At 34.7% G+C, this 25,084-nt stretch overlaps 1 protein-coding gene across 1 annotated transcript in view; it reads left to right on the forward strand.

Moving 5' to 3' along the window:
* lok (ovarian-specific serine/threonine-protein kinase loki) overlaps window positions 1-3,663 on the forward strand; it is a 34,084-nt gene extending 30,421 nt beyond the window's left edge. The window contains exon 8 of the mRNA XM_069847633.1: window positions 2,210-3,663. Within this exon, the coding sequence (XP_069703734.1) occupies window positions 2,210-2,347 (138 nt within the window). The 3' untranslated portion in view covers window positions 2,348-3,663. The remainder of the gene's footprint in view (window positions 1-2,209) is intronic.
* Window positions 3,664-25,084: the final 21,421 nt, after the last annotated feature.

Here is a 25,084-nt window from a genome sequence, read left to right on the forward strand (position 1 = left end):
ATTTATTTTAGTTTACTTCTTTAATAATGAACAGTTTACTTTCTTGTTATTATCATCATGTTCTTCCACAATCCCTGCATAATACTCCTTGATGGTTCCCCATATTAGCCAACAGATGTCACTAATAAGCGATCTTCTGTAGGGCTCTTGAGTTCTGCAGTCACAACTGGCCTACGTCTATGTTCATGATACAATGGAGTGGGCTATGGAAATTCAGCTCTCCTTGGCAACGGTTTTGTTGTGAATTGTTTTTGTATCTTTCAGACGAGAAATAAAAACTGTTCTTGAGTTTCACTTAATCAGTATATTGTACCCTAGCTACACTTCATCCCCAAACTTAATTGTTACGAAATTATAAATACTGCAAAATTATTTAAATGGCTCGGAGGAGATGAAATTGTTTCTTTTGATGGAAATAGAAGCAAGAAAGGATATTCTATAGCACATATTTATCAAAATATATCTTAATATTATGAAATATATTTAAATCGCATTAGTACATGTATTAGTTGCCTTTCATTGGTAGAGAATGCTTGACAGTTCACTAGTAAGTTACAAATACTATTACAGTAAAATCCCTCATAATCGGCACCCAAATAACCGGCAGTACCAAAACAACGGCACTTTTGACTAGGCCAAAAAAAAAAAAGTTTTCTGCCATATTGCCACAGATTGGGTCGTCAGTGTTGCCAATTAGGAAGTTCGCATGAACTTTTATTTTCAGTGAATATTCGAACCTAAAATTTGTGTGTTATTCGTGTTGTGTAATGAGTTTTATTAAAGAAAACACACACAGTTTTCATGTTTGCTTAGTTATGTTCAGGCCAACAGTGTTGCCACATTGAGAACTTTTCACAAATGTTCGTTTTAAGTGAATATTCGAACCTAAAATTAGTGTATTATTTGTATTGTGTTTTAATAAAGAAAATCCACATAGTTTTTATGTTTATTTAGTTATGTCCGGGCCGTCAGTGTTGCCATATTAGGAAGTTCGCACGAACTTTCATTTTCAGTGAATATTCGAACCTAAAATTAGTATATTATTATTTGTGCTGTATGATTTGTTTTAAAAAAGAAAATCCACACAGTTTTTATGTTTATTTAGTTATGTTCGGGCGTCAGTGTTGCCACATTAGGAACTTCGCACGAACTTTCGTTTTCAGTGAATATTCGAACCTAAAATTAGTGTATTATTATTTGTGTTGTGTGATGTGTTTTAATAAAGAAAATCCACACAATTTTTATGTTTATTTAGTTATGTTCGGGCGTCAGTGTTGCCACATTAGGAACTTCGCACGAACTTTCGTTTTCAGCGAATATTCGAACCTAAAATTAGTATAATATTTGTTGTGTGTGTTGTATTTTAATAAAGAAAATTCGCGCAGTTTTTATGTTTATTCATTTATGAGCAAGTAATAGAGAAATAAGCTTCACCTAGCTGCAGTTCAACATTTGGCACCATGAAATACGAACTTTTTTGTATTACCAGTATTTATTCGATTTTCCTGCAAAATCTCGTATCTGGAAATAGCCTGGTCCCTTTGGTGCCGGTTAAGAGGGATTCTGCTGTACTTTCATGCAACACAATCATGAAACTTAATTGGTAATTTGTAAGTATGGAGTGGTAAAGTACTTGCGTAGGAAAGTCTTTTGTGGAACAGAAACTCTAGTATTTTTACTACTTACTAGAGAATTTCTATGTATTGTGGGTCCCTATCACCACGGCATGGCGCGTCCTCAGGTTGCGGTTAGAGAAGACAGTCTCCAGATATGGAGGGTAGCTGTGAATATATTGAATAAGCAGTTGCGGACAGCCAATGAGGAGTAGTCCTACAGCTTGGGGGTTGGGCGAAGGGGTAACAACCCATCACCGTAAGAAACAGCTTGTTACGAAATCTTCAAATAAGCCGATGGGAAGGTAATATTAAAATGGATTTGAGAGAGGTGGGATATGATGATAGAGACTGGATTAATCTTGCTCAGGATAGGGACCAATGGCGGGCTTATGTGAGGGCGGCAATGAACCTCCGGGTTCCTTAAAAGCCAGTAAGTAAGTACTAGAGAATTTACTTGTAACATTCAATACCATACCTTTGTGGAATAGGCCCCAGAAAGATAGAATTCGTTACCCCAGCAGTAAACTTAAAGGTAAGGATGATTTAATAATATGGAAATGGAATTATAATTCATATGATTACAATTTTTTTAGGACAAGTGGTTGGAGAAGAAGTACAAAGAGCTTGTAAGAGATGCAGAAAGTTCAGAAACAAGCAGTACTTACTCAGATGATGGTCCTCCACCAGCCAAACTTAAAAAGTTTGATGATGAGAACACACGTGCAACATGAATCTGGATGAAGAAAAATGGTGAAATATGTGTGTGCAAATGGTGCAAGTTCCTGACTTGTACATATTGAGCTGTATGTGCATCTATACAGAAGTTATTCTATCATTACAAGTCACGAAGTACCTAGTTTGTTTAAAGTACAAGGTTATTTAGTCGTATGAAGTACTGTGAAACTGTCATATTTACTGATGAATAAGCCAACTTACTTTCCAAAACATTTTGCAAAATAAACAAAGCGTGTTATGTCTTTTTGCCATTCCCGGTGTTTGAAAGTAGAGGAATATTTGTGCAAGTAAATATGGTACTTGAATTAGAAAGGGAGAAATCACAGCTGAAGTACTACAGGATACCAGTTAGTTAGACACTGTGAATAAGGATTTGTTGAACCAAAGATTGCCCGATTTTCCTAAGTATTTTAGATTCTCTAATGTGAGGTGAAACTCGTCAGTTTTTTGTTCTTTTGTCGCACTTGTAATAATGTCATCAAAAATTCGAAAAATGGTTTTATTCTCCATCTGCTCCTTGATTAATTGATGAAATCATCAGTTTTTCCTTCATTTTATTATATGATTTACACTATCAGCTAGAGTAAACTCTTCGACTATTTCTGATTTTCCTTTTGATGGTTTTAAAGTTCTGTAAATGTAAAACTGTTTGTGGGAAAAAATTGCATTTTTTTTTTTCTTTACTAAGAAATTAATAGCACTTTTTCACATATAAAGCTTTATTTACTGAAAAAAAATCATATTATTTCTGTAGGCCTATGATATTGATGATGTCAAAATAATATATTATTTATTATTATTTTTATTTTTTATTATAATTTTTGTAACCTGAAGATTGTACGTTATCTTACTTAATACTAGTTGGGTACCTATCAGAATTTTCTGAACAATCTATATTCTTTATCAAATCTCTTACTATATATGTTTTTTTCCCCTGAAGACACATTTATATGTTTACTTCTCTCTTATTTTGCCATGGAAAATTGTGATTCATCAATATATCTCTTTTTCCGAATCGTGTACAAATCACGAAGTCTATAATGTTTCTGGTTTTTTCTTACTTTCTCTCGAATTAAAAGAAATGTGATGAGCTTTTCCACTAAACTTGATAACGCAAATTCAGTCGTCTTCATTTGCTAATTCTATTTGCCATTGAAGCAAAATCTAAGACATGTGAAGGTTGATCTAAATAAAAATAATGAAGGGATTATTATTGCTTTGAAAGAGAGGTATTATATGCTGAAACATTGTAAGATCAAACCATTGATGGAATTCATGCTATATCGAGCGGTTTCTGTCCAGACTTATTGGAGGTGTTTGGCTTTGTACACATGTCTAATGGCAACTGCAACCTTAGCAGTAATGTTCCCCCCCCCCCCAAAGTAATCTGTGCTTATCTTCACACTTTAGTCACTAGCTAGGATCAGGTGTATAATTGCTTACAAGCAAATACTCCAGCAAGGAAAGTGATACATTGTTCAAATTATCTTTCAGTTGATTCTCTTTTGGCAACACTGTTAAGCTTTTCATTCACAAGCATTCCCTGCTCCAAACTAGATCTCTTGTCTCTGGATCATATTTCATCTGTTCAAAGTTGTTTAAAAATCAGGAAGTAATTGCTCCCTACACAAGCCACATGGACAGCCAGAAAAAAAAAAAAATATCTTTACTGTTCCTCATTGGCAGATGAAGTTGGATTATATACCTACTTGTATTTTGTACTAGATTTGTTTTTCAGTGTATTAATGTTGTATAAGGTACAACACATTTTGAGGAACTTTCTAAATACAACACTATATTACATGGAAACCCAAAATCATAATTTTGTCTCACTTCTGAACCCAGTTTTGTCTTCTCACTATGCTCTGTTTTTCCCTACGTGATCACATACATTTATTCCAGCGGCAACTGAATAATTAAATTTGAAATGGTGATATTAATTATATAGTTGCAAAATATTCATCATCAGTCTTACTGTTAAATAAAGGCTTCATAACAAACTACAGTTTACTTACAGCTGCATAATTTCTTTATTCAGGTTCAAATGTTTTCATTCCTCCAATCAAATGAGTGAGTTATTGATCCCAGAGTTCATTTTCCTGTTATGAAGGCTATTATACACTTTGGGATTTTTTTTTTCTTTAGGCAGCCAGAGTTAATTTTGACAGGCTGCTCTTTGAAGTACAGACTTCTTGGTAGGGCACTTTTAATGTGGAGCTGCCTTACTAAGTTGTTATTTATTTCGTCACTCTTGTTGTGACAACTCTCAGGGATTTGGCAGAAGAAGACTGTTGAAACAGGCTTATGGTGATGGCTGGTGAAAAATTTTGACAGACTATAAATTGGGACAGTATGTATACGTAATTTTGTTGCTAATTTAAACAGATATTTGCTATCTGTTTATTGTTGTTGACCATTAAGTACACTACTGTAAAAGAGGGTGAATAGGAACCCAGGGGGTAAATAGGGACTACGTTTTATTATATTTTATTTCTTTGTGTCAAAGAGTAAATGTTAATTTGTTCACTCATTATAAATGAAAATATAAACACTCTTATTAGTATTATATGTATTTAATCTTTGACACAAAGAAATAAAAAATAATAAAACTTCGTCCCTATTCACCCCCTGCGTGCCTATTCACCCCATTTTACAGTATACAAAAGAAATTATATGTTCCTTGGTTGTAATTTCTGACTACGAACAATCTGTATTTTAACTTTGATGTGAATGATCAGTTTTATCAGTTATCACAGTACAGGAAATATTTAAATCTGAAGTACATCAATATTAAATGCAAGTTGTGTACATAAGTTCTTAGATTGCTCAAATTTTATGTCAGTGTATTAATTGGTTTTATAACTGTGTTAGGATTTTTCAAACATTGGCGTGTGACCCATAAAAGTTGCAGGTGAATTCATCAAATCTTTAAAGACGCTCTGTTATTTGTTTGTATCCAAGTGTACAACTTAATATAAAGATATAATACCGTAATGCTCTCTGAAAATTTACCAGAAGTCTAAGCTCTTCTTTACCCCCAAATAATAACTTTAAGTGTTGAGATAATATATTTAATGTTGAAGTTTCACTTTTTGGGAGCTTACGTTGTAAAGTTTGAAGAAGGGTACAAGAATTCTATTATGTACATGAATAAATCAGTATTTTAAATTACTTTGTATAAGTTAAAATTTTAATCACAGAAGGCATTATGGCTTAGACAGTATTTACCTGATATGCTGTTAATGTATGTTTCATACTAAGAGCAGCACTGATTTACAATCAGTTTAGTTATTTTGCTACTTAAATTTGACAATTATCTGTACTCCACCATGTTTGTGGTTGTATTATTTTTTATAAACAATTATATGTACAATGAGAAGATATATGGAGGAAAGTTCTTCGAAGAGAGAGATTGCTAATCTGTAGGTGATAAGTTTTGAATTATATTGTTATTGTAAGATATTTTGTATGCTTGATTATGAGTTACGTTTATAAATGTCAAATTTACAATATCATACCTCATGTTCTTGTGGTACGTTTGATTTGAGATTATGTCCTGGAAAAAATTGTTTGAGTATATACGTAGTTATTAGTTATTTCGTTTTCATTGTGTTCGTTAGTAGAAATCTTTTCAAGTTAGGTGCAAGCAGTTTGTTCATTTTCTTCCTTATTCTCTTTTCCCTTTCTTCCCCCATTTTTATTTTCAATGCCCACAAGATATCTCCCTATGACTTTTAAAGCATTAAAACAATGAGAACTTTTCTTATTTTCGAATTAAGTTTAGTTTTGATAAACTTTCAAACTGTAACGTTATAGTTTATTGTGAAATTGTAATTGTGTACAAGAATTGTGTGAAAACTAACTTCACTTTATTAAGCAGTCAGAGAACTTCACAGAAAAGTGGAAATTGCCGTCAGTTGTACTATCCATATTAATAATAAAACTGGTATAATTTAAGTGTTACACACGGATACTTTAAATGAGTGTGAAAGCACATTTCGAAATCAGTTCCGGCCTTATAAAAGTGTTACGTTTTTCATACTGTATCACAACAACGAAAAGTCTTAAGAAAGACAAGCCACAATTTCTTTCCTTTGAAAAAAACGTAATTGAGAGCTAAGTTATTTGATAGTTAATTGACTGCTGGGATATAATCATAATTATTAATAGTTGAGTAAACTAATTACAGAAATGTTCATTGGATATTAATCAGATTGCAGGTTTAAGAATTTTGTAGTTCTTTTGAATTGCGTGGCATATATCTAAATCTAGTCCATATCTCATTTGTTAGCATTGTAATGTCAATTAATTTATAAGGTTATGCATAATCTAGTGACTTACAACAGATATTCGCTTATAAATGAAGCAGGACCGAACATCTGGTGCCTAAAATTATATTTCTCTTCATATATTATGTATGAAAATATATTACTTCCATTTAAGGCCTAACTTAAAGATTTCTCAGTTTCCACATTTTCGTGAAGTTCATAGTTAAACTCAGATATAATTATTTCTGTCTGGTGTTTTATAAAATTTAATGGTAGGTAGGTTGGATCCAGATGTACATGGAGAGAAGATGATTATTCAGAGGACATGTGTGAAAATGCACATGCGAACTGGCTCATTGTCGCAGTCTGTCATTTGTAATAGCAGTCATATCCTTCTTTTGGATGTATATGTGACCTGTTGCGCGAAAAGGGACCTAAAGTCGTGAAAGGAAATTTTACAGGAGAACAAAAGAACGAATTTGCAGTGTAAAAACTGCATTTCTATGTTTTGACATCTTGTAGGCTTTTGTACATACTAAACTAGGACGTAATTTTACACAGTGCTTCTTAAATATCTAAATATTTCTTTTAGTTGCTAAGAAAACAAATGAAAACTTTAATTTGCATTTTTCTGGAAAAGTACATAATGTAATAACATTCAATAAGTGATATATTAAAAACTATAGCACCTAGAACCATGAATTTTTTAAATGCTCAGTATTTCGTCCTCTTTTTGAAACCACCAAAAAAAAAAAAAAAAAAAAAAAAAAAAAAAAAAAAAAAAAATGAAAAATCCGACTTTAGGTCCCATTTCCTGCAACTAGTCACATATTCGTATTAAAAAAACCAAAATAAGATGTTTTGATACAGTCCTTTAGTCATTACAGAGCATGAAATTTCTCTTGTTGATTTCTTTATAGGTGTCACTGTTTAGATTATTGAAACATGTTCATTGAAATTTTGTTAAAACATTTAGTGTTGTGTACATCCCAGAAAAAATTTTGCATGACACTTATCACGAAAGGAAAATTGTCTTTGTGCTTTGTTCACAAAATTTCAAAACATTATTTTCTGGTGTTGCATAGAGATCCAACAAAACCATTTATTTCATTAAGAATTTCATTTCAGTTCACCAATTGAACTGAGATTTGGAGAATTCAGTAAGACTGATTGTAATACCAACAAGACTGTTACACGTGTGGAAAGTGAGACATACTGTATGGATATGGATAGGTGAAGTAAGTTGGTTCACATTTATTTTTTGTTGGAATTTTGTACTAATCCATTGTGTTTAAGTGGGTTAAATGCCTTTGAGAATTTTTTTGTTCATATACACACACACACACATACACAAAATTGAGTTTAAACTATAACACAGTTTACATTTTATTTTTTTACACATATGATCATACATCATGTTGACTGTACAGGATGAAAAGTTCAGTGGTTTGCTGCTGGCTGTTTTTTTTTTTTTTTACATCGAGATCAAAACAAGCCGTATTAGAAAACAGGACCAATTTCTTCATTATGGACCTCAGAATCATATAGGATCATCACCGGATTATAGTTCTTGCAACACATTAATTTTATACAATCTTATCTTTAATAATATTGTAGTTGCATTTACAGAACCATAAGAATATCATGTTTGTTGCAAAAGACACCGAAGCAGTTTCTAGAAAGTTCTCTAAGGAATAGGCAGTGTTATCTGAACACATTTCAATGAGACTCCACCGTGACATCTAGGCTTCTTTTCTAGAACATTTTCTGCCTCACAAAATATATTCACGACTTTATGGACAGTTGTGCTAGTTGGAACTTTGCCACAAGAGAATCTTTATTGAAATTGTCTTTGAACTTCAGTGTGATGACTTTGTTAGCGTATGTGAAACACTCTTTATGAAATGGAATACTTAAACTAATCTACTTTATCATTTGTGATTACGCTGTAAAAAAACTGCAGCACTTTAACCTGCGACTTCGATCCTAATCCAGCTCTATATGCTAAACACCCTGCATACAAAACACCTCATGGTGGAAAACTGCTCAACTCTTTATTCTATGTTTTTGATTGTGTTTCTTTCAAAATAAGAATGGTCGCATTTTCGACGTTACTTATTCTGTTACAGAGGTAATGTATTAGATCTGATAAGTGCTAAATGTACAATTAATAATTTCTATGGTAATTTTAGTAATCAACTTCTTGAAAGTTGAATCATTGGTAGAAATTGACATGAGATTTCTTTATACAGAGTGTAATAAAATATGAGTACCGGTATTATTAAATTTCAGGTTCCTTGCTATATGTACGATCATTTTTTTGTGTTAGGCAACATTCCAGACAGTGACGTTCTTCTATATATAGTTGAAAAACGTTAAAAACATGCCTCTGTTAATCACTGAATTGTAGCAGAGTAGTTGAAATACTCATTTGAAACGTTTTTCTCAATAAATGACAATAGGACATCTCTTCATCTTGTTGGACTTGCGATTTGCTTGCCTGTCAGTCCTACAATTTAATCGTTCATGAATCATTTCATTGCAGATTAGTAATTGTCAAGACAAGCAACTACGGCTATATCCAAAGAACAAAAATTAAGGAATCTGTTCTCGTTTCTTGTGGATTTTATTCCATAGGCTATAAATATGCCTAGTTGAAAATAAGAGTTCATTTGTTGAATAGGGACATAATAAACTATATATCATTAAGATCTGAAGTGTATTTAACTTATGTTGAGAGCATTTATTTGAGTGTTTGCAATATACGATATTTCCATTAACTGGTTAATCTCTATGAAGCCCTGATTAATGCATCACATGAAAACAATGTGCCATTTTCTTCTCACGCTTTCTCTCTTTCTCTTCCTCTCTCCAGTCACATGAACCTTTCCAGCTTAATAAGACTTTCCTTATTTCTTTTGTTGTGAAACAATGCACATTGTCTACTGTTTTGGTTAACATCAATTCACTGTCTTACATCAGCTACTTTATATACATTTTTAAGTTTTTTAAATATAAGGCGAAACAAACTTACTTTTATAATACAAATCAGGTGCTATTAAAATGCTGTAGTGTTACACATACGCATCATGAAACTTCGATGCTTGTCTGTAAATGAAAAGTTGACATTGTGTTTTTTCTTATCTCATGATGTAATGTTTTGAGACAAGAATGAAAATCGAGTGATGTTAGAAATTTTGTATTAATTTTGATGTGGAAATTCATTGTGAAGATTTGTGGCATTTCATATTGCAAGAGGCAGTATTCGTTACCTCCTTTTAAAATCTTTGTATGTAGCTGATTGTTACTTTATATCAGCTTGACAGAAATGTGTATACTGTCTTAAACGCGTTAAAATGTTTATGTAAAGAAATATTTTGAGATTTTCTCAGAGTTTAATATACATATATCTGTAACTCGAGGACTTTTTTTTAGAAAATGTTTACGACTTTCTGCATATATTTAATAATAGAACAATCAGCAGGGAAGCATGTATGCCATGAGTTGGTCATTCTGCTGTGTGTAAAATTATTTCCATATTGATAAATTACATGTGAAAGTTGTAGCTGCTGAAATTTATGATGCTGTTTTGGTGAAAGATGTGAGGGAAGTATTTCCGTCATAGAAAAAAAAGTGTATTGCACTAATTCAAATTGTTTCTATATTGTAAAAAAAATGGGTTAACATAACTTTTGTGTATTCAAAATTTGAGGAATTGTGATGCATATTACATTTAGATATTACACTGTATGCAAGTGCACTGAGCAGCTTTTTGAAAGATTATGTATTTGCATTGTTTTGCTAGGAGATTACAACACATTTAATTCAAACCAGAATCATTACTGTTTGCTTTGATACTCGTTGACATATTATGTTTCGTGCAGAAAGTTGGTAATGACATTGTTAATTCAGTCATCAATGTAGTTCGTTCTCAGGACAGATTGTAAAGGAAGTGTTCATAGTCTGGCTATGATCAAATAATTGAAAACCCGAGTTTGTAAATTAATGAATAAAAGACTGTAATTGTTGTACTCATTATCTTTATTACATAGAATATTTACAATATCAAACATTTAATTTTGATTTGTTATACATCTTTTAATAAAAGCCAGTCCATTTCTTGATCTGTAAGAAACCGACTATGAGGCCCTAACACACTACAGCGAGAGCTATGAACTATGTAATGTGTGGACACAGCTTAGCCTAATGTCTTCAGACTATAGCGAGAAATATGTTTGCTACACAGTGGAGCAATCTCTGTATAGATAATAAAAACACGAATTTTATTACATTATAAGGAAGGCAGTTTAATGAAAGACCTTGAGACCTTGTATATAATATTATAAAGGTCTTTGCGTTTGATAAGAGCTGATAAAAATTAAGTTACATAAATTTGAACATCTGACTTTCTATTGTTCAATTTCATTCACGTAACATAAATTTTATAGGCTACAATTATGTTAGGTTACCTGTGGGAGCATGAAATACAGGTGGTGGGGATAGCTATGTTTTCAAAAAATCGCTAGCCAACCAGTGTCAGCTATGCCTTATTTCGAGCGTTACTCCTTGCTAAAGGAAAGCATTTTCCATAGCTCATCACACACATTACATACTTCTTACTGTAGTGTGTTATGGGCCTTAATGTCACACATCATTACAGTGGTGGTTTGGATCCACTTTTGATATTTATAATGGCGTCCAAAAAATAACCACTTTCATGATTTTCTTATAAACTGTGTGATCATACTTTTTTGTACTGTCTCTGGACCCAGTTTCTCTTAGACTACAAGGAAGGCTGTCTGTCTCACTGTTTTTCCTAACTTTTTAATCTGCAAATTTTTTTTAAAAGTTTGCTGTAACTGTATTTAGACTCTTTGCTATTACAGAACAAAATACAACAATACAGTCAACTCCGGTTATAGTGAACCTCTGCAGATCAGCATATTTCATTCACTAAAACCGAAGTGTCTGTTTTTATACTACTGACGTTGCTATACATACAGTACTAATGCCGGTTAGGGACAGACCACGTTCAATATCAGTACTAATGTTCGCTGTATCTTTCAACTTAAACACTTTACACTTTGACATCCTGATGTTCACAGTTCGAAACTTTTCTAATCTGATCATGTAGGTAGTAGACACTGACCGATTTCGCACCTTTTCCCACTAGAGGTATGCTACTGTGTACTCGGCCTTGGAATTTCTCCTATTCACTTTTACAAAGATGCGGGAGGAAGGGTTGAGGACCATAACTGTATACTGTAATCCTCCTCGTATTTACCCTTTGGTCATCACTCTACTCCCTTCTACAAAAGAAAACACTTTCTCTTGCTATTCTTCTAATAATCTCTTTTAAGGAGTCAGAACTAATTCTTCCTTTACCCCTCACTGCATACACTATTCCCTTTAACATGTTTCAAGCTGTCCAGGAAGCTGAACAAATCCTTTGTCTTTCAATGCACTTACGGAGTAGAAAGTTTGAGATTTTGTTCTAAACATATTCTTGGAATATATTACGATGTACCGAACTACATATGATATTTCCATGCAGAAATTCTGCTTCATCACAGGATGAAGAGAGAGTGGAACGGAGAAAAATTCTCTCCATCATATGACGACGCAGGATTTCTGCATGGAAATATATGTAGTTCGGTACATCATGATATATGGTCTGCGAAAAGTAATCACTTAATGTGATTTAAAAGACTGCGCTTATTCAGTCAGATCCCGGCCGCTTATTCACTCATAAGAGTGCACCTCTGCACACTGTATGTACATTGTACCACTGTCACACATCTGTGATGCAGTGCATGAGGGTTGGCCACTACAGGGAACCTAAGAGATGGAACTGAAACTGAGAGGATTCTTTCCGGCATCGGAATGGGAATCCGGTGTGGCTTAGTGGATAGAGCGTCAGCATGTAGAGCTGAAAACCCGGGTTCAAATCCCGGTGTCGGAGAGAATTTTTCTCCATTCCACTCTCTCTGTCTTCATCATATTCTTGGAAGTTTATAGGAGAAAGGGTTTCCTAAATTACCATTTTGGCTATTTTAAAATTACATTTTCTGGGGGAAGTTATAGTTTTAGGTTCACTAACCGAAGCAAAGGTTCACTATAAACAGAAATATTAAATTACTTTTTAATGTATGCGGGTTGGGACCAACGATTTAGGTTCACTATAGCCGAATGGTCACTATAACCGAGTTTACTATGTCCAGAGCTGACTGTATTTTTTAAATTTGTTTCCCCAATGGCCTCTTTTTGATTTAGTATTATATCAAAGGAAACTTGCTACGAACGTGTGAGATGGACAAAGTAAGAAATGAAGCTGAGTCAGAAAGAGTAAATAAAGAAAGAATTGTGCTAAAACTGATCAGGAAGAGGGAAAGAAATAGGCTGAGTCACTGGTTAAAAAGAAACTGCCTAATGATGGATGCAGTTGTAGCATAGGCACAGACTTTAGGGGAGGCAAGGCATTTTCTGCCTCCTCAACTTATAGAGCCAGTGGTGCCGACTCCCCAATAAAATTAGTAGGGGGGGGGGCCTTGAAAAAAATTCGAAGAGAGATACCTCATGTTAAAAAATAATTAATTTGTTTGAAAGATAAACTAAGACATAAGCCTTCATTTTATTTTCTTCTGTGTTTGAGATAGATGAAACACATGATGCAATAATGACTCCACTTCTTTCTCGAGGATTCACATTTTTTCAGTTCAGTTTAAGTTTTTCAACTGTTGTGATTGAACAGTAATGGTCAAGAGTAGAATCTCATAAATTCAACCAAGTGGAAATAATACGGAATTAACAGTGTATTCGACAGTATTAATATCAATTAACAAGCTATTATTAATGTTCAACATTTTTCGTAAACAAACAATAAAGGACTGAAACACTAAACATTTAAATACACTGACGGAGAAAATTCAGAAAATAATATAGCAAAACAGAATGACAATAACGTAAGGAATATGAATGATTTTTAAGTATTCTTAGTGAACCTTTTAATGCATATAATCCAATATCTTTGACAAATTTGGCATCTAAATTGGGATTGTTTGCGGAAGGATGTTTTTTTTTTGTGATGGTGCCTCTCGCACAGATCATTAACTCTCGCACAGATCATTAATCCCGCTACTTTCATGGACTCAAAATGGTATTTTTTTTTTTTAGAAAATAGGGAATTGTGGGTTCATAGATATCACATAAACGTGTATTTCTTCGTTCTGAGTTTCTGCTCTTGGAGAGTAATAGCACCAACTAAGTCTAATGATATATCACTTTTGTTGCTGTTTTAGTGTTGTAAATGTAGAGACATAGTCTTTTCTTTCTTATCGTGCATTCAAGTCACCATTAACAAAGTTTTAATTCCTCCCATTTATATCTCCAGAGCGTCACAACGTGTACATTGGCTTTATCAGAGTACTTCCCTTCGTCCTTTGAGTCTCACTACACAGTTTTGTTCTCATAATTGCATCACTCATAATGTAATAATGTAATCGTGCATTCAAGTCACCATTAACAAAGTTTTAATTCCTCCCATTTATATCTCCAGAACGTCACAACGTGTACATTGGCTTTATCAGAGTACTTCCCTTGGTCCTTTGATTCTCACTATACAGTTTTGTTCTCATAATTGCATCACTCATAATGTAATAATAATTGTACAGCCGGTGAGTACATATCACAAAACGCCTCATTCATTTATCGGCTATTAAAATTTTAAGCGCACACAATCCCAATTTTGAATTCCTATTGTACCAATTATTTTTTGTGTGTGTGCGTGCGTGCGTGCGTGTGTTTTATTTAAAGTGTACCTAATATGGCAACCTAATTAATTACATACCAACTTAATTACGTATCGATGAAACAGAAACTTGTCCACACCTGTGGAGTAATGGTTAGCGCGTCTAGCCGCGAAACCAGCTGGCCCGGGTTTGATTCCCGGTCGGGGCAAGTTACCTGGTTGAGGTTTTTTCCGGGGTTTTCCCTCAACCCAATATGAGCAAATTCTGGGTAACTTTCGGTGTTGGACCCCGGACTCATTTCACCGGCATTATCACCATCTCATTCAGACGCTAAATAACCTAAAATGTTGATAAAGCGTCGTAAAATAACCTACTAAAATAAAAACGTAAACTTAATTACATATCAGTGCAAATGTAATTAATTTGTAAAGTATGGAATGTACCCGTAATATTCTAACCTAACAGTGATTCAAAAAGTGTTATCGAAAATGGCCATAAAATCATACATGACACATGTCTAAAATGCGAGTATTAGGCTATTGATGATACAAAGGAGGAGAGTTCGGCCGGCACCGGCATAGTTCAGATGGAAAGAGCGCTCAGCGCACAAAGCTGAGAGGTCCTGGATTCGATTCCCGGTGCCGGAACGAATTTTTCTCGAATAATAGATATCTACCTACAGTCATGATTATTCAGTGAAGAAGGGGAAGTCCTCATATATGAATATAAAGTGTATGGAATGTATGTATAATGCATGAATGTATACATAAATAGGTTTTCATTATGGAATATCGCGCCTAAATCCCGATCAATTTCCCAGAATAACCCGGTTTGCCATATCTGTAGATGCTTTTGTATAAACACAACATCATAACTAATTTCAATTATATTGTGATTAAAATTCTTCTTGAATTTATACCCATAACTGTATCATTTGGCGCTCAATTAAAAAAAAACACCACCGACAATTTTGTGTCGTGTATTCGGTTATCTAGTGTATCAGTTAACTTAACAAATAGCACTTCTCTTGTGCAGTATTAACGTCATATAGGCTATATCCCCATCTTGGATGATTACTATTTATTTATAAAATCAAACGAACAGGAAATAGAACACTGGTCAGTTCCAAACAGACCCCCCTCTTTCCATTTTGAAACACTTCACTTTTTCCCTATCTTTCCGATATTTTCCTGTATATTTCTCCGTACCTATGGTTTTATCTTTGTATTAACTTGACATTTAATCATTGTATTTTATCATATTACGACATCGGTGGAGAGTAGTGCAATCTTCCATTGTCCTGAAAATCTAAGTATACAGAGGAGGCAAGACCTGTCCTGTGACCTTACCATATGATGTAGGTCTAGGCCGTGGCAAAGAGGACTATAGTCCTCTTGGCCGTGGCTATATCACCAATGGGTATGGAGGTTGAAGTTAGGTTTTAGTCTGAGATGAACTTCCGTGTCAGTAGATTCGTATAATGGATAATTTTAGAACGTGGCGCTCTTTACCAGTTAATGTTGTGTGCACGTAATTATATAATAACACTGCCCAGCTTCTGATAGCCCTATTCCAAGGATCGGCTAAAAATGTCATCGTGATCACTAGCAATAGTGACGTCGCAGGGGTAGCGCAGTAAGCTGTCTTTGCTTCACCCCCTCCCTTCCATCCAACTCCCCTACAACTTCAGTACACAGGCATCTATCGTGGGCGGGTTACCTGATAAAATTTAGATTGCTTTAAAACCTTCAACGTGTGTTTAAGGAAGAATGGGAGGAACAGTATTTGTTGTGCATATGGTGACAATGTTGATGCCTCTTGTGTTCTATTCTAATACATACTTATAAATCAAACTTCTAGCGATATTACGAAACGTCATAAGATTATCACGAAATAATAGGTAAGCATGTAATTGTAAACGGAAATGTATACAGCAGAAAATAAGTACAAACATAATTTTCTTTTCGTAGAGCTGGACAGGGCGAAGCAATTAAAACATAGAAAAACTAAATTCAAATAATATTTCCGATACCAAAATATCATGAAACAAGCTATGAATCAAAGGGGACTCAATGCAAGTTATGTTATTGCTTTGGGAATCGCAAAATCATTGAAGTGAAGGACAGTTCATTAAAACATGTCTGAATGAAGTTGCTAACATTATTTGTCCCGAATACTCTGATGATTTTAGCAGTATGAAATTATCCACACGAATAATACAAAGGAGATAAGGGATATTGAAACACTACTCCCCATTTCAGTTTGGTTAATAGGCCTTTCCCCTCTCCTCACACTCTCTACCATCAGTGAAGGGGAAGATGCTACTGTCCATCTTACTAACGTTCGACTAGTTCACTTTCAATATAGTGACAAATTTTATTAATGAAAGTGTTTACCGGTAATATATATTTCGAAAGTCTATACTAAGCGTTTATATTTCATTTTATTGCTGTTTATATTAACTGGCACATTAAAAAGCTACTGACAGCAGAAGATAAATGTTTTCTTCATCGCTAGTTGCTACTCTACAGCATACACAATGGGACAATTTGCAATGTGTCACTCCCTCCTGATTTCATAATACAAACTAACATTCCTTAATTTAATTAATTATTAGTTGAAAATATTGTAAGAACGACATTAAACTATACTGAAACATGTAATTGTCAAACATCTGTCTCACTGTATTTTATATTCACTAACTTACTTTAGTTAATATTTTATTTTCTACTGTGTTCAGTTTAGAGGGTGCAGGTATAAGAGGTAACAGCTACCGGTCTGTCACTGACGGACTCAGGGCAAGTAGAAGGGAAAGAAATGCCTTCGCATCCTCTCAACTTGTATGAAACGTCGTATAGCTGAACGAAAAATAAAATCAAAGATGCATAAACAATGGTCTAATCTCTCGCTTTACTTTAGGTGAAAACACATATTGATACAGTAGAATTGGTAATGTTCACTCGCGGAGTTACGAAGGATCTCTCTGTATAAGAGTATTTGCTCGATGTCTTTGCACTTAATGGAAATACAAAAGGAGAGGAGTTATTCCAAGCATGAAGAAAATATATAGGAGTAATGAATCTGGACATAAAGCAACTTGTATCTGTAGTACTCACATACGGGACTCGAAAAACGACTTTAAAAAAGTCTACTAGGTGAAGTAGGCCTAACATGTTATTAAGAGAGCTGGAAATAAGTGAGGACATAAAACGTTGCCATTGTACCTATATAACACACCAGACTGGCTTAGATTTATTTAAAATACTCTCCATAGAAAATATGTGTAGTCCTATCATAGGTCGCTTGCCACTACCTTACACAGCTTCTATGTTCGGCTCTACAGGGTGTAAGGGGTATAAGTGCCGTCCTTTTCACAGTCGTCGGGGACGGTTCTACAGGATCAAAAAATGTCCATACAACTTAGGGTCAAAACTTTATAGTTTTTCCAGAAAAAATATTTCTTTCGTTATTTTATTTGCGTTATAATGCTTATATCGCGAGTAAAATTACGAAAACAATTTATTACAGTACATCAGAAGGTATAGCTAGCAAAGAGTTAATATTAGTTTAAATATTTGTGTGTTCTATTACGTTTTCGTGAAATTAAATAATTCATGCGTAATTTGTTAATATTCTTTCGTGAGAGACGTGGCAACGTGTTTAGCAGGATTCATGCTGCTGACAGCAGTCTACACAGACGTACAGAGCAGCTGCGTTCAGGTCTTCTGCCTAGCGGATAGCAGTTCAGTGCAGGTAGGCCTATTCGATAAACAACTTACAATGTCATTCACAATTCAGGAATATCATGATACCGTTATTAATTTCTGGATAAAGTCTTCGTAATTCAAGTGCGGCAATAAGGATGCACCGTCAACGTTTTCCGCAAATAAGATTACCTAATCGGCGAACTTTCGTAGCAGTTTCTCAACGATTATTAGAAACTGGGAGTCTCTTATCCTGTTTCGCAAATCACACAACGAGAAATTTCTTTAAAAATGATACTGCTTTACGGAAGCGGGAGAGACTAAAATATTGCTTTAGAGAAAAAGTTCGTGTGATTTTGTGCAGTAAACCATTATTGATTATTTTTTAGACGTAAGGAGCAATATTGTTAAATGTAAATTTAACATAATTTTCTATTAATGAGATTGAAAGTTTGTATTTGCTGCTCGTTTTTTGTAAACAACAATTGCTCTGTCCGCCCCTTCATTAGAACACAGCATCTGTTTTACACCGGTATGTCTGTACCCGCTTGAGTTGTACTGTGTACTCGTAAACCCCCTCCTCCTCATCCAGCAACGTTGCAAAAGATCTAATATTGTAAACTTTAATAATTAGTTAAATATGGAATTAGAAGAAAATTGTGAGGACATTTTTCTTCCTTATGACATGAATAATCATCAGTTAAAATAATGGCACTTATACCCCTTACACTCTGTATATTCAGTGTATTTCGTAACACTTGTTTTCTAAACGAAAATTTGTAATAACTAAACAAAGATCGTGACTAGTAGTTTTATTAAGAATGGCAATTTGTGACTTATTTTCCTAGGTTGTTGTAGCACAGTAAAAATAAAGGTGAAATAAAATATAATTTGTCCATCTATAAATCAATATTGTGTAGTCTGCGTCAGATGCATGTGTTGAGAGTCCGCCACTGGGATCCGAACGGAGTGCTCTATACTCCTTGATTGATATTACATCTTATGTATTGCGGCTTGCGTCCAGTGATGTCATCGTGAGTACAAATTTGCCGACGGCTGCCCTATTCACTTAAGGGGTTAGATACAGCTTTCAGCAGTAAAATTTCTGGAAATATTCAACATTTTTTCCCTCCATTATTGTATCTTGTACAATGTTCTTCTGCTATATGAAAAACATATTTTTACGATTAAAATTTTTTTTTTTTTTTTTTTTTTTTTTTTTTTTCAAAATTCAAAATAGTGGCAATTTTCTGTGCACTGATGAAGCATTTCCCTCATAACCGATAAACTTGTTAACTTTTTCATATGAAGAGTCCAGGGGAAAAAGGGGGGATGTCCACTTTCAGGCAAAATTCAGATTTCCATTCGCTTATGTACTTTATATGAAGTGTATTCATTCTACACTTAGAAAAGGGGAAGAAAGTTCTCAGTTACCGAATAACTGCTGGTTAAATATTCCTTGTACAGGGAAAGAAGGGGGTATTTCCATGTCGAACAGTGAAAGAAGGGGGTCATACAATCAGTTTTTCATTTTTCCTTGCTATTGGATTGAATATTATAGCGTTTGAAATCACAATTCATTCATTGTTCACAATAATCACTAATAAATTTAGCCTCAACAAAGGAATTATTATTATTCGTGTTAGTTTTATTAGAGCAACTGAAGTGCAAACATGTGTGACTCTGTACGGTATCAGAATCTCTTTGTACCAATACAAAAAAGGGTAAGAGGTTTGGACGTGTTAATGATGCTTTCAAAAAGATAAGAACCCAAAGTTTTGAAGCTGGTAAAGAATGTTATTGCAGAAACAAATATTTTGAAAAACTACAAGTCTTTGATATTCAGAAAATAATACATGACTTTAATGCATTGGCTGATTGGAATGCACAAAGTTCTCACCTTGCTGGCCTCATCACTGTTCAACTAATATCACGAAGAAGGAGCAGGAAGAATGTAGATGATGCTGAAGACGGAAGAATTGGTGATTTTGTTGTGTGTCAGAAAGCCTTCTTATCTCTCCATGGAATAACGAAGAAGAGACTACAAACAATTCAGCGTTCTTTGAAATTTTCTGGATTAGCACCAACTGATGGCAGGAGAGAATATGGAAATCGTCCTCACAAACTATCCACAGGTACACATGACAAAGTCATTGAGCATATTAAATCTTTCAAAGATCGTTCAAGTCATTACTCAATGGAGAAAACTTCTAAAATTTATCTTCGTGAAACCCTCAATGTAAAGAGATTGTAGGCCTATAATGAACATTCTGAGACTTACGAATCTTATAGAACTATTCTCCACTGAGTTCAACATATCATTTGGGTACCCAAGATGTGACATGTGCAGTACTTGCGATGAATTTGCAGTCAAGTTAAAAGGATAAAGTACTGAGCTGTTAAAGCTTGTCCATAAGAAATACAACCAGGAAGAATGAGATTGAACAGGAAATACAGCATTTAGAAGTTCAAAAGAAAGAACATCTTGCAAAGGCACAAATATTTTATCAGCGTAAGACTAAATCTAAAAACAGGTGCAGGAAATCAGAAGAAGTTGAGAGTTTAGTGATGGACTACCAGAAGAAACTGCCAACACCAAACATCTCATATTATAAGCACCAATTATCTTTTTATTCATTTAATGTGCACCAATTGCCTGATTCTAAACCAGTTTTCTACACTTACACAGAAAAAAAACTGGAAAAAATGTTGCTAATGAAGTAATTTCATTCTTGGTTCACTATTGCGAATTTGAATTATCTTCTAATGTTCGCCACCTAGAACTGTTCTGTGACTGCTGTAGTGGTCAAAACAAGAATTATACAGTAGTGAGATATCTCCATTACATGGTGCATGAGGAAAAGAGGTTCAGTTCAATCCATGTCACATTCCCTATTCGGGGACCTTCTTACATGGAATGCGACAAGAATATGGGACTTGTAAACACAATATCAAAAACTGAAATTCCTGACACTGGAATAATATAATCAGATGTGCCAGAACCAAGCCCCATCATTTCAAGTTAATGAAGTCGATAATCCCATGATTCGAGATTGGACTAGGCCTACATTCTTGGAATAATTTTACCTGAAGGAATGTCCATTCCAATCAAGGCCAATGAGGGAACTGCGAATAGAAGAGAAGCATCCAAGAATATGGTTAATAGGGATATTTACAACGGTGCCTGGTACTCTTCTGTGATTCGACCTGCACTTAGAATTCTTGTATCCAAACAGAGCATATGAAGTTTTATTTACTTGGTTATTTAACGACGCTGTATCAACTACGAAGTTATTTAGCGTCGATGGAATTGGTGATAGTGAGATGATATTTGGCATATGAGGTCGAGGATTCGCCATAGATTACCTGATATTTGCCTTACAATTGGAGAAAACCTCGGAAAAAAGCCAACCAGGCAATCAGCTTAAGTGGGAATCGAACCCGCTCCCGAGCGCAAATCCGGATTGGCAGGCAAGCGTCTAAAGCCTTGGTTTTTCTGAACCGACGCATGCGACGTGCGAGGTGCGAGACAGGCCTCGCACCACGCACTTCCTATGCGTCGGTTCAGAAAAACCAAGGCTTTAGCGACAGAGCTACGCCGGTGGCTGCATATCAAGGTAGGATTATATTTTTACAAAATCAATTTTAAGTAGGCCTTCTTATTAATTTATTATATTATTAATATAATATTATACTGTATTATTTTAGGAAAATTGCCGATATCACAAGAGAAGTGGCAGAATTTGAAAGAGCTAAAGGTGTTATGTGGAACAAACGCTCAAAAATTCTACTCATAATTCACTAAAAGTAGCTGTGCATGAACAGAAACAAACTGAAAGAGAACCAATTACTCAGTGTTATGAAGTGCTAATTTTATATTTAATTTTGTCTATTGATTTTATAGTTAACTAATATTTTGCTCTTTTTCTACGGTATTATTAATGCCATTATAGGAGTAGGACCCTCTTTATTCACTTTTTTAGTTGCCAGGGCCCCATTTTTCCCCTGTACGAGGTTACATCAAAACAGATTTTTAATTATTGAAGTCATAATATACTCCAGTGTTGTGCATCACACGTTGTATACTGGTAGAATATATAATATTAAATATCACAAAATAAAATGGAGGTATTAGTCAGTATTATTTTCGGAATGATAGAGTTTGAAACTTTAAAATTGATTTCCTGAAAATTGTTTAAAAGTGGACATCCCCCCTTTTTCCCCTGGACTCTTCATATTCTCTCTCTTTTATTTTATTGCTGAAACTCATATTCACAATATCATGCTCTTTCAACTACATTCTTTAATAAATAATTTTTTTATTTTGTGTTAGAAGAAAATATTGATATTTGACCATTTTAAAATGAATTTATTTTTTATCAGACAATCTATCAAAGATAGAGAAGTGATCTTACATCATATTGTAGATATGACATCACTGCTCAGTGAACTGAATTAAAAAAAATATATATAAATATTTTTTTTAGTCGTAAAAAATATTTTTTTTATATAACAGAAGGATAGTGTTTTAAACATATTAATTTTCATTATTGCACAAGATACAGTAATGGAGGTAAAAAATGTTGAATATTAAAAAAATGTTGCTTGCTGTAAGCTGTACCTAACCTCTTAACAAGACCCCTTCCACCCCCTCTTCCGTACAAACAAAGCCACCTAAGCTAGCGACTGCTATTCCCTCGTACTGTACGCCTGTGTCGTGTACTCGGTTATCTACTGCATCAGTTATCGAACAGATGGGATCTATCTTTCTGTGCGGGATGGTCGAGTCAAATAGGGGCTGTGGGACAATGAGCTGCAAGAAGTAGTGTTAACACTCTTACAATGGAAGGGAATGGGATTTACGGCAGGGGGCACTATGGCTCAGCACTGCGACCTGCTACGATCTATTGCGCTAACCCTCAAGCTAGGCGCATTCCCAAACCCACACGGCTGACTACACTAAGGTTCGTTGCGTACTTAGGTTTCGAGCAGGCAATCTCCCTCGTTGCTAGACCAGCTCCCTCCATGCGTAGCCAGCCGGCGATCGGGGAATGGAATGATGGCGGAATGGAGAAATGTTGACGAAAAAAAAAACATAGATGCCTAATATGGAGAAAAACGGGGAACCTCGAGAAAAACCCTCAGGAATCTTGGCTTTGCCCACTATTAATAGTTTAGGCCCGTAACACACTTGCAGAGTTTTCACCAGCGAGAAATGTGTTGCGAGAAAATAAAAAAATTGATAACATGAATTCAAATGAACGTCCACACACTGGAAGAGATTATAGTTCGGGGCAAAAACCTCGCGCGAGTTTCTCGCTTGAATCGGTAGCTCAGCGAATTTTCTTGACACATTTATCAAAGATGTTTGACATTTATACTCTTTATGACGATTGAATGTAGAAAAAGATATCACAGGTGGCGATGAATTGTATTGTTTTTATTTGAAAATGAGGAAAGATGGCTGATAATTGTAGTCAGAAACTTATCGAACTTGTACGATGTCACCCGTAGGCCTATTTATATGATACACGGGATGAAAACTATAAAAATACGAAACTTAAAGAAGAAATCTGGAGACAAATATCAGATTATCTGAAAATAAATAGGGCTATATTTTATTTAGATGAGATTTAATAGTATTAATTAAACATTTGAAATAGTGTATCTATATGTCTTAACAGTTTACATAATTTTAATCAGAACATAGCAAAGAATCCTCTATCATATCATGAATGGCAAAAAACTGTGGTCCATTCAACCTGAAATAATGCCTAAACGTATCATCATTCAAATCGAAACCAGTGTCCAAAACTCGCCCTTATTTTCTTAAGATACAATGTGATTTTCAGATATTTCTGGCTTTAATTTTAGGCCTACTTTTTCTTTTCATTAACAAAATATGTTAATGTAACTCCATTTCCTCATCATCTGAATACTCAGATTCAACATAGCGTTCGTACGTAATTTGTAGAGTACGACTATATACTTACAGGTTATATATTTAAGTACGACAATATACGTAAATACATAACCTATAATATTTCTCCCAACGAGTCATTACTATAATCAGAAAAATGCTTTCTGCATGAAGGCAGTGCATAGATGATCATAGTGAGGTGTGATCTGTGATAGCGAGAACTCGCCAAGTGTGTGGAGGAGGCTCTTCGCCTCTTTCTCGCAACACATTTCTCGCTAGCGAAAACTCTTCAAGTGTGTTACGGGCCTTACGATTGTGTCCTCACCGGGATCCGAACCCTGGCCCGTAGTCATCGTAAGCCCAAGTTTTTTCAATTGAGCTACCGAGGCGACTAAATTGTATTTAGATGACCTGCGGTCTTCCTCACTGTCTTTCTTAGAAGGCCCTTCTTTCAGAAGTATCTTGATTTTCTTTGCTTGCAGTGCTCTGGTCAACCGAATAATAACACGCATTTCCCATATTTATTCTGCGTTTAATTTCCTCCCGAGTGTCATTTATATTTGTTACTATTGCTCCAAGATATTTGAATTTTTCCACCTCTTCGAAGAATAAATCTCCAATTTTTATATTTCCATTTCGTACAATATTCTGGTCACGAGACATAATCATATACTTTGTCTTTTCGGGATTTACTTCCAAACCGATCGGTTTACTTGCTTCAAGTAAAATTTCCGTGTTTTCCCTAATCGTTTGTGTATTTTCTCCTAACATATTCACGTCATCCGCATAGTCAAGAAGCTGATGTAACCCGTTCAATTCCAAACCCTGCCTGTTATCCTGAACTTTTCTAAGCTTATTGTAGGGATTCGTAACAAGCTGTTTTTTATGGTGATGGGTTGTTAGCCCTTCGCCCAACCCCCAAGCTGGAGGACCACCCCTTATCGGCTGTCCACGACTGCTTATTCAATATATTCGCAGCTACCCTCCATATCTGGAGGCCGTCTCCTCTATCCGCAACCTGAGGACGCGCCATAAAACAGTTATATTACCGGTTCTTCTGTATGGTTGTGAAACCTGGACTCTCACTCTGAGA

Source organism: Periplaneta americana, chromosome 15, assembly GCF_040183065.1.
Source record: "Periplaneta americana isolate PAMFEO1 chromosome 15, P.americana_PAMFEO1_priV1, whole genome shotgun sequence".
NCBI lineage: Eukaryota > Metazoa > Arthropoda > Insecta > Blattodea > Blattidae > Periplaneta > Periplaneta americana.